We start from the raw sequence: 11,625 nt of genomic DNA, 5'->3' as shown, positions 1-11,625 counted from the left end.
CTGAAGGAGGAGAGATTACTAGAAACTAACTAGGTTTCCCCTTTTATCTGTGGATTAATTATCGGAGTAGAGGACCTTGTGCATTTCAGGTAAAATAACAACCCAAAGTTTATATCCCAGGACAAGCTAGCTAGCAACAGCAAGCTAGCTAGCTAGMTAAATKGGACAAATTAKCTAGCAACAGCAAGCTAGCTAGCTAAATTGCCATATGTTTAATGCTTTTTGACCTGGGTGGRCAAAATCAACATGCGCGCGATGGCGGACGCACGCGGAGCGGTGTGGTCAGCACGTAAGACTGTTTTCACATGAAGGAAACCAGGCTTTGAGTCATTTCCTGTTGTTAAAAGTAAACGTTATCATGGACTACTATGTAATATCGCTGAGTCTACCTTTTTAATCAMTAACAAACAAGTTTTGAGGTCAATTTCAGTACATTGAAATTTCATATTTCCTTCATTAATATGTCATTTAGCAGACGCTTTTATCCAATGCGACTTAGTCATGCATGCATATGGTTWACGTATGGGTTGTCCCGGGAATCAAACCCACTATTCTGRCGTAGCAAGCRCTACAGAGGACCATTGAAAAGCATTGAAGATAATAGGAATTTCAGTGTASTTCCTAAAATAACTGGAATTAAAATGGAATTGACCCTGCTAACAAATATACAGTGCATTCGGAAAGTATTCAGACCTCTTGACTTTTTCCACATTTTGTTATGTTACAGCCTTAGAACCTTTACTCAGTACTTTGTTGAAGCATCTTTGGAAGCGATTACAGCCTTGGCTCCAATCAATTGAATTTACCACAGATGGACTCCAATCAAGTTGTAGAAACATCTCAAGGATGATCAATGGAAACAGGATGCACCTGAGCTCAATTTTGAGTCTCATAGCAAAGGGTCTGAATTACTTATGTAAATAAAGTATTTCATAAAAATAAAAAAATTGAATACATTTTCAAAAATGTCTAAAAACCTGTTTTCACTTTGTCTTTATGGGGTATTGTGTAGATTAATGATTTTTTTTAATCCATTTTAGAATAAGGCTGTAATGTAACAAAATGTGGGAAAAGTGAAGGGGTCTGAATACTTTCCCGAAGGCACTGTATGTTAAATTGTGCTCAGTTTAAAAAAAAATTATAGTTGCACAACTACTTACCTTTTGCCTGCATCTGCCTTACGCTTAGCGAATATAAAATACTGCTAAGATTGTTGCTTTATCAGTAATCACTGCTATATCAGTCTGCAATAGTGTACTTCTGGGTTGTGTTCATTAGGGAACACAGTAGCCAAAYGTTTCGCAACAGAAACAAATGTGTTTCTTATTGGACAAGGAGTCCTGTCAATGTAGTCCTTGTATCTGTACATCTTTGTGGTCAACGTCTTCGTTGTTCTGTTTTTTTTTAACCTTATGACAAGTGAAGGACTTTCCACGGTTGTTATTAAACGGTTTGAATGGGCTTATGCTTTGCTGTTGTACTTTTACAATGAGAAACCACTTGAATTTGTCAAGAGGACCCTAATTCTTGAAGAGCTGTTTATATATTCTTTATACATAATTTAATTGTTTTATTGTTATAAAATATTCMCAAAACAATCATATCAAATAAAATGTGCTTTTGTATCGCTTATGACATTTTAATTTCTTACAGTTGATCTTAATCGTAAAAAATACATTTGGGATTTTTTCMCCCTTTTTTTTTGAGACAATTACATTTTTATTTAAYTTGTGGATTATAGCTGCAATGTACATCAATATTAGCTAGTTGGCTGTTTCTCATGAAATATCACATCTCAACTGCACTTTACAAACTATACAAGATTAGACAGAGCTAGAGTAGCTAGTAGACTGTTTCTCTTAAACTCAAGGGATTTGAGGTTGGGAGTATTCAGATATTTCTATGTATAAAAAAGTGAAAATAATTGTAGATACTCTTGGTGTAGATAGTATTGGTGACTGTGGCCTATAAATAAAAACTTACTGGTTTGTTGGATGATCCACTACTTTGCCAAAGGTATGTGGACACCTGCTTGTTGAACATCTCATTMCAAAATCATGGGCATTAATATGGAGTTGGTCCCCCCCCCTTTGCTGCTATAACAGCCTCCACTCTACTGGGAAGACTTTCCACTAGATGTTGGAACATTATTACAGGTACTTGCTTCCATTCAGCCACAAGAGCATTAGTGAGGTCGGGCACTGATGTTGGGCGATTAGGCTTGGCTCGTAGTCTGCGTTCCAATTCATCCCAAAGGGTTGAGGTCAGGGCTCTGCGGGCCAGTCAAGTTCTTCCACACCGATCTCAACAAACCATTTCTGTATGGGCCTCGCTTTGTGTACAGGGGTGTTATGCTGAAACAGGAAAGGACCTTCCCCAAACTGTTGCCACAAAGTTGGAAGCACAGAATCTTCATTGTATACTGTAGCATTAAGATTTCCCTTTACTGGAACTAAGGGGCCTAGCCTGAACCATGAAAAACAGCCCCAGACCATTATTTCTCCACCAAACTTTACAGTTGGCACTATGCATTCGGGCAGGCAGTGTTTTCCTGGCATCCGCCAAACCCAGATTCGGACTGCCAGATGGTGAAGCGTGATTCATCACTCCAGAGAACACGTTTCCACTGCTCCAGAGTCCAATGGCGACGAGCTTTACACCACTCCAGCCGACGCTTGGCATTGCACATGGTRATCTTAGGCTTGTGTGCGACTGCTTGGCCATGGAAACACATTTCATGAAGCTCCCAACGAACAGTTATTGTGCTGACGTTGCTTCCAGAGGCAGTTTGGAACTCGGTAGTGACAGTTGCAACCGAGGACAGATKAATTTTACGTGCTTCAGCACTCGCTGGTTCCGTTCTGTAAGCTTGTGTGGCCTACCACTTTGCGGCTGAACCGTTGTTGCTCCTAGATGTTCCCACTTCACAATAACAGCACTTACAGTTGACCGGGGCAGCTCTAGCGTGGCAGAAATTTGACGAACTGACTTGTTAGAATGGTGACATCCTTTGACTCTGCCACGTTGAAAGTCACTGAGTCCTTCAGTAAGGCCATTCTTCTGCCAATGTTTGTCTATGGAGATTGCATGGTTGCRTGCTCGATTTTATACACCTGTCAGCAATGGGTGTGGTTGAAATTGGYTGAATCCACTAATTTGAATGGGTTGTTCACATACYTTTGTGTATATAGTGTACGTCTATAGGTGTAGACAGAGAGTGTAGAATGGGGATGTTATCCTGTGGAGAGATGAGAAGAACCATAAAAGCTTCGAAACACTTGTTTGATGTATAACTTCTAGTTGTGAGTGTTACTGGTCTGTGTGTTCCTCCATATTGTAACTTTGTCATGCTGCCTGTCCGTGGGAATGTTTTATGACACCTGGATCGCTGAAGGTCCATTCTTATCTGTGTTTATTATCAGTGGATAAACAACAGGACCAATACACGGGCTTGATAACAGTGGCGGCTAGCTAGCTTTGTTCACCGAGGAGTCTGCCATACACAAACTATTATGTAATAAATCACTGCCTRGTCTGTCCCTGTCCAGATAACACAAGGCTGTCCCTGTCAATGTTCTTGGATATGAGCTATTGGATAGAAGAACCACTAGTTTAGTCAGTAAGGATGGATTTACGTAAATGCTTTTGAATCGTAGTAATATGGAAATATGTTGTGCAATCCTGTATCAATAGTTTACTTACAAACTTAAAACATTTAGCAAAGGGTCGGTTTGCATAAAACAATTTATAGCTTAGCATTTTATGACTTTAATCAATAATATTTCTCAACTGATATTTTAATCAATAAATACAGTATGTTCCCTCGGACCAGATTTATTAAACATTTGCATTAGAACAAAGTTGGTTCCAGAAGAAAGTTAATAGCTGCAAAAAACATCAAAGCCAAATCACTAATCTAGTCAGTTTTTTATTTATTTTTATTTATCAACCTTGATGTACCTTCGTGCCCTACATTCCCTCTGGAAAATAACAGATGCAAAGTTTAAATTTGTACCTAAACATCCAAACTAGGTGGATAATATATATATTTATTTATGCTTTCAGACTGTGGCCTACTTAACTGTGGTTTATCAGATTTCACAATGTTTTATTAATTAATACCGTTTGGAATTAAAATTGTGCAGAGAAGCAGTCGACATCTTGATAAAAAAAAATTCACCATCCTTTAATTGTATCTTGTGTGGTGTTTCAGAAGCCTGTGATTGTATTTGAGATATCAAAAAATGTCTGTGGAATGACTGATAACTTGGCTGCTCAATGAAGGCCTACTCCTCACAAAAATTACCACCTGTACTTGTGAATTGTTTTTTTTTTTTCTTTCTTGATTACTATTTCTTCACCAGAAGGCACTTTATATAAGCCAGACAGACATCTGAAGGACGTTCAGAGAACAACCAGGCTATTGTTGGGCCAGGCAGTATTCCTGTCTTCTACTGACTTTGTTATTGTAGGCTCATAAAGTCTGTTATTCAGTAACCTCTATGCAGGTGTACAGTGCATTCAGAAACACCCCTTGATATTTTTCAATTTTTTTTGTTACAGCCTGATTTATATATATTTTGTCACTGATCTACACACGATACCCCATAATGTCAAAGTGGAATTATGTTTTTAGACATTTTTTTWAACAAATTCATTAAAAATGATAAGCTGAAATGTCTTGATGTCAATAAGTATTCAACCCATTTGTTATGGCAAACCTAAATAAGTTCAGGAGTAAACATTTGCTTAACAACTCACATAAGTTGCATGGACTCACTCTTGGTGCAATAATAGTGGTGGCTGCATCATAGTGGTGGCTGCATCATAGTGGTGGCTGCATCATGGTGCTGGCTGCATCATAGTGGTGGCTGCATCATAGTGCTGGCTGCATCGCAGTGCTGGCTGCATCATGGTGCTGGTGCGTCATCGTGCTGGCTGCATCATAGTGCTGGCTGCATCATAGTGCTGGCTGCATCATGGTTGGCTGCATCATGGTGCTGGCTGCATCATGGTTCTGGCTGCATCATAGTGCTGGCTGCATCATGGTGCTGGCTGCATCATGGTGCTGGCTGCATCATAGTGGTGGCTGCATCATAGTGCTGGCTGCATCATGGTGATGGCTGCATCATGGTGATGGCTGCATCATAGTGCTGGCTGCATCATGGTGCTGGCTGCATCATAGTGGTGGCTGCATCAGTGCTGGCAGCATCATAGTGCTGGCAGCATCATAGTGCTGGCAGCGTCATAGTGCTGGCTGCATCATAGTGCTGGCTGCATCATAGTGCTGGCTGCATCATGTGCTGCTGCATCATGGTGCTGGCTGCATCATGGTGCTGGCTGCATCATGGTGCTGGCTGCATCATAGTGCTGGCTGCATCATAGTGCTGGCTGCATCATAGTGCTGGCTGCATCATAGTGGTGGCTGCATCATAGTGGTGGCTGCATCATGGTGCTGGCTGCATCATGGTGCTGGCTGCTCATAGTGGTGGCTGCATCATAGTGCTGGCTGCATCATGGTGCTGGCTGCATCATACTGCTGGCTGCATCATGTGGTGGCTGCATCATGGTGCTGGCTGCATCATAGTGCTGGCTGCATCATAGTGGTGGCTGCATCATGGTGCTGGCTGCATCATAGTGCTGGCTGCATCATAGTGCTGGCTGCATCATCTTATAGGTATGCTTGTTCATCAAGGACTGGGGAGTTTTTCAGGATAAAAAGAAACGGAACTAAGCACAGGCAAAATCCTAGAGGAAAACCTACTTCAGTCTGCTTTCACCAGACACTAGGAGATTAATTCATCAAGTTTATTTTATATAGCCCTTCGTCCATCAGCTAATATCTCGAAGTGCTGTACAGACACCAGCCTAAAACCCAAACAGCAACAATGCAGGTGTAGAAGCACGGTGGCTAGGAAAAACTCCCTAGAAAGGCCAAAACCTAGGAAGAAACCTAGAGAGGAACCAGGCTATGAGGGGTGGCCAGTCCTCTTCTGGCTGTGCTGGGTGGAGATTATAACAGAACTATGCCAAGATGTTCAAAATGTTCATAATGACAAGCATGGTCAAATAATAATCATGAATAATTTCAGTTGGCTTTCATAGATCATCAAATCATGAAAATAGCAGGTCCGGGACAGGTGGCGGTTCCATAACCGCAGGAGAACAGCTGAAACTGGAATAGCAGCAAGGCTAGGTGGACTGGGGACAGCAAGGAGCCATCACGCCGGCAGCCCCGACGCACGGTCCAGGGCTCAGGTCCTTCATCTTTCAGCAGGACAATAACCTAAAAAACAAGGCCAAATCTACACTGCCGATGCTTACCAAGAAGACAGTGAATGTCCTGAGTGGCGGTTACATTTTTGACATAAATCTACTTGAAAATCTAGCAATGATCAACAACCAATTTGACAGAGCTTGAAGAATTTAAGAAATAATAATGGGCAAATGTTGCACATACAGGTGTTTTTACAGGGCTGAGTCACTGGCTTACTGGTGCTCTTCATGCCGTCCCTAGGAGGGGTGCGTCACTTAAGTGGGTTGAGTCACTGACGTGATCTTCCTGTCTGGGTTGGCGCCCCCTTGGGTTGTGCCGTGGTGGAGATCTTTGTGGGCTATACTCGGCCTTGTCTCAGGGTGGTAAGTAGGTGGTTGAAGATATCCCTGCTAGTGGTGTGGGGCTGTGCTTTTGGCAAAGTGGGTTGGGTTATATCCTTCTGTTTGGCCCGTGTCCGGGGGTTCATCGGATGGGGCACAGTTGGTCTCCTGACCCCTCCTGTCTTCAGCCTCCATATTTTATGCTGCAGTAGTTTATGTGTCGGGGGGCTAGGTCAGTTTGTTATATCTTGGAGTACTTCTCCTGTCTTTTCCGGTGTCCTGTGTGAATTTAAGTATGCTCTCTCTAATCTTCTTTTCTTCTCTTTTCTTTCTCTCGCCTCGGAGGACCTGAGCCCTAGGACCATGCCTCAGGACTACCTGGCATGATGACTCCTGCTGTCCCCAGTCCACATGGCCGTGCTGCTGCTGCCAAGTTTCAACTGTTCTGCCTGCGGCTATGGAACCCTGACCTGTTCACCCGGAGTGCTACTGTCAGACCTGCTGTTTTCAACTCTCTAGAGACCGCAGGAGCGGTAGAGATACTCCTAAATGATCGCTATGGAAAAGCCAACTGACATTTACTCCTGAGGTGCTGACTTGCTGCAACCCTCGACAACTACTGTGATTATTATTATTTGACCATGCTGCGTCATTTATGAACATTTGAACATCTTGGCCAATGTTCTGTTTAATCTCCACCGGCACAGCCAGAAGAGGACTGGCCACCCCTCATAGCCTGGTTCCTCTCTAGGTTTCTTCCTAGGTTTTGGCCTTTCTTGGGAGTTTTTCCTAGTCACCGTGCTTCTACACCTGCATTGCTTGCTGTTTGGGGTTTTAGGCTGGGTTTCTGTACAGCATTTTGAGATATCAGCTGATGTAAGAAGGGCTATATAAATACATTTGATTTGATTTGATTTGGAAAGCTCTTACTTACTCAGAAAGCCTCACAGCTATTATTGCTGCCAAAGGTTCTTCTACAAAAAGTATTGACTCAGGGATGTGAATACTTAAGTAAATTAGATATTTCTGTATTTAATTTTTCAATAGATTTGCTAAAATGTCTAAAAAAACATGTTTTAGCTTTTTCATTATGGGGTGTTGTGTGTCGATGGGTGAGAATATTAACATATATTTTGTTATATATATATATTTTTTTTAAATTCAGGTTATAACACAACAAAATGTGGACTATGTGCTAGGGAGTATATGAATACTTTCTGAAGGCACTGTATAAAACTTTGTCAGAGAGGATTAGAGTATTGCTCTGTCTAAATTCACTCCCTCAACCTTAACCTCATCGGTCCAAAATCTATTCAAAATCGAGCATGTACTCAGAAAGATTGGATACTCAGATGTGTGTTGTTATTGTACCCCAAAARGCTTTAACAATAGGGACATGGATATTTGATCCACTACATTAAACAATTGCGCGTGTTGGTATATGTAAGGACACGTTATAATATAATATAATAATATAATATAATATAATAATTATATAATTAATTATATAATAAAATTTTTATTCACAAAATTCAAGATGCAGTCAATTTATCACATTCAAAATGTACACAGGCAATGTATATAAAACACACAAAAACAAAATATTATTGTCAAGTTATTCAAATAATGTATTTGAAAATAGCTGCCATTCAGTATCTGTAACACACTGGTATCAGTGAACATTTTAGTAAGAGGTTTCTTCTCAAAGCATCAGTTCAGACATCCAGGCACCAAGCACACAAAATACCCCTCCGCATTACTCTGTTGAGAAAAGATAWATACAATTCAAAAGGTGAACAAATTTATTATTCCAAAGCAGATTGTGAATGTTCAATCTATGATGAGGAATGTAAAGCATTTATAACTGCTACCCTGGTGTAGATACCACCACGAGAAATTGCTATCATTTATGACATCATATCTGTCATACAGTTAGAATTCTGGGTACGATTAGTCCGTTCGCAACTTGGCACGCTGCAGCTCACCTGTAGGTTGTGGTGGCAGATGGGGTGGTGGTGGTGGTGGTGACGGTGGGGCTCGGCCAGGTGGTTGTGAACACACCTCCCAAAGCGGTGCAGGCAGGTGGGGTCTGAGGGGGCACAGGTCTGTGGGCAGGAGGCTGAGGCTGGGGGTCTCAAGACAAGACAGCTGGAGCATGACGTGTGCTGGCAGGTACCATGACACTCTTGCTTCTCCAGGGACACTGACCTGCCGCAGGGAGAGAGAGTAATTCATAGAGCTTTTAAAGGACATGAAAAGGGTAGAACATGGGAGGCAAGTGTTGAGAACTGAGAGGTAGAGTTGGGGGATCAATTCCGTTCCAATTCTGACAGATTTTCAATAGAATTGACCCTAACTTTTGAAAGAATTATTCTGTTTCCAGGCCAGGAAAACAGGTAGAAACTCTGAGGGGAGTGAGAGAGGGAGAGAGGGAATGGACTGAGATGTCCCGGTCCAGATATATTCACCCACCTGGCAGAGCACACCTCATTAGGATTGGCCTGACAGTACTCCCAGGTGCATTCTGGGCGACAGGACTCCACATCCAGGGTCTCCAGCACTGCCAGGAAAAAAAACTGCTTATGAGACAAAGGACGGTAAACGACCTAAACCATATAACCTAAACCATATAACCTAAACCATACATTACTATTCATGTCATACAACTTAAACCATACATTCCTATTCATGTCATATAACCTTAACCATACATTACTATTCAAGTCATATAACCTAAACCATACATTACTATTCATGTCATATAACCTAAACCATATAACCTAAACCATACATTACTATTCATGTCATATAACCTAAACCATACATTACTATTCATGTTATATAACCTAAACCATACATTACTATTCATGTCATATAACCTAAACCATATAACCTAAACCATACATTACTATTCATGTTATATAACCTAAACCATACATTACTATTCATGTAAAACTTGTAAAACTACTACTAGTAATAGTGTATAAAACAATGAAGGGGACCACTATGAGCATCCATCCTTTATTGAGCTATCTGTAGTGGTCAGACTTTGCTATCTCTCTGTGATGTCAGATATATTAAATAGGAGAATCTACAACAATTGAATCCTTAACTATACAGACGATAGTAACAGGTAGGACCATTAATTTCAGCATGAGTCTAGACAACAGGTAGGACCATTAATTTCCCCATACGTCTAGATAACAGGTGTAATTATGTGTTAACCGTTAACAGGAGAAAGTTTATTTGATTCAAAGGATTCCTTCACCGACACAATCGCATTTCACAGCTCGTAAATAAGAAGAGCCTCATCGGTGCCAATTTCTGGTGCGTACGTCTCCTCCACAGCTCAATTGATTACATCTCAGGAATGGAATGTACGTCGTATCATTTAAAGATTAATTTACACGTCAGGGACCATGGACGTGCAGCARACCGTGATTCAGAAGCACAGTTTCAGCGCTTCTCATTCAAAACCAATGAGATTTTATCATGCATCATGTACAGTAAAGCAGGGGTGCAACTTTGGTTTTAGAAGTGGGGGGGGGACACATAAATATATATAATTATTCGGAGGCGTCCCCATGGTCCTAAAGCACACCGTTGCCTCGTTTTGTATCACATTCCAATTATAAAACTGGGGGGGGGGACAAACATCTAATTTCAGAATGTGGGGGGGGGGGGGGGGGGCGGGGGCGACATGTCCCCCTCTGTCCCCGTCCCCAGTGAAAGTTGCGCCCCTGTAGTAAAGTATTAGAATGTCTGCTGTGACACAGTTCTATCATCAAGGTCCAGGGATATTCTCCTCCTTGAATTCACTACAGTGCACTCTGCTTACAGTGAACGTGGTTTTAGTCATCGACCGTTTATAGTGATCAAATTGTCCTGCACAGATGTGATCACCATAAGAGAAGTGCATTGAATAACATGGCGGTGGGGAATGTTGTCCGTCAGTGTATCCTACCTGCTTTACAGATACCTTTACGTTCCCCTGCGTCTGGTTTTCCCTCAGCTTCCGAGACAGAGTCCTGGTAGACACACACCAGCCCCTCGTCACACTTGCCCAGGTAGTCCCAGGTCCCACCACAGCTCTCCCCAGCCGTCCTGGCACAGGCTGGGCAGCAGCCGCAGACCCCCGTGGTCAGGCCACCTTTACACTGGAGCTTCAGGGCCCGGCGGTGGGTGCAGTGGATCCTCTCACAGGGCGGACAGTGGAGGGCCTGGAGGGTCTGGGACTGGGCCTCGGATCGGTGTGAGGTCTCTGACCCTGACACCCCCAGTGATGCTGCTACTGCTACTACCAACAGCCACATCTGTGTATGACAATGACTGATGATCATTCTGGCGGTGTCGCGTATGAGGTGAGAGGACTTGGTGAGGATCTTTTATGCGGTCGTCGTTGGCAACACCTAGGCATTTTACAAGGCACCACCTCCAGTGGCAGCCAATGGATGGAGGGGGGGGGGGGGTGTTACAGTAAGGTTGCTGTGTGTGTAGTGAATGTGTGTGTATAGTGTGTGTGTGTAGTGTGTGTTATCCATCAACCTCCTTATCTTTACCATCTCCTTTGTTGTTGTTTGTTCATTCCAAATAAATCTTTCTTTCGCAGGGATTTTTGTAGTAGATTAGCTTGATCCAGGTCTGCTGTACAAGACTCTTACAAAGACCCTTTGTAATACGAGTCACATGACAACCAAATGGGGCAATTCAGTGGGATCAGATAGTCACCTTCTTACAAGGCCAAAAGGACAAGATTAGGACATTGGCAGGTTATCTGAACAACCCTCTGGGCTATCTAGAAGTCTGGAGGCCCGTAATAAAAGTCTAGTGAGTCGTGTGCCTTAAAACAAATATGTACACGACGTCTCTGAGGCCAGACCCTTGACCTGACCCTTGACCTGACATCAATCAACTGCCGCTCTGCTGCAAGAATTATGAAATATCACAGCCGAGAACTATTATGGCAGAAAAAAGTTAAAGGAAAAGTCTGATGGAGATGAAGTCCCTCACGTCAATGGAATTAAACGG

At 42.4% G+C, this 11,625-nt stretch overlaps 1 protein-coding gene across 1 annotated transcript; it reads right to left on the bottom strand.

Annotated features, from left to right (window-relative positions):
* Window positions 1-8,145: 8,145 nt before the first annotated feature.
* LOC111972150 (uncharacterized) lies at window positions 8,146-10,979 on the bottom strand. The gene is made up of 4 exons (XM_023999033.2): window positions 10,562-10,979; window positions 9,070-9,157; window positions 8,583-8,805; window positions 8,146-8,358 (listed from the first exon to the last, which is right to left on the bottom strand). The coding sequence occupies exons 1-4, from the start codon at window positions 10,935-10,937 to the stop codon at window positions 8,308-8,310; spliced, it is 738 nt and encodes a 245-aa protein (XP_023854801.1). The 5' UTR covers window positions 10,938-10,979; the 3' UTR covers window positions 8,146-8,307.
* Between the last annotated feature and the right edge of the window lie 646 nt (window positions 10,980-11,625).

This window comes from Salvelinus sp. IW2-2015, linkage group LG13, assembly GCF_002910315.2.
Source record: "Salvelinus sp. IW2-2015 linkage group LG13, ASM291031v2, whole genome shotgun sequence".
Classification (NCBI taxonomy): Eukaryota; Metazoa; Chordata; class Actinopteri; order Salmoniformes; family Salmonidae; genus Salvelinus; species Salvelinus sp. IW2-2015.
The sequence above is the reverse complement of the archived record's forward strand: the minus strand, read 5'-3'. Positions and strand labels throughout refer to the sequence as shown.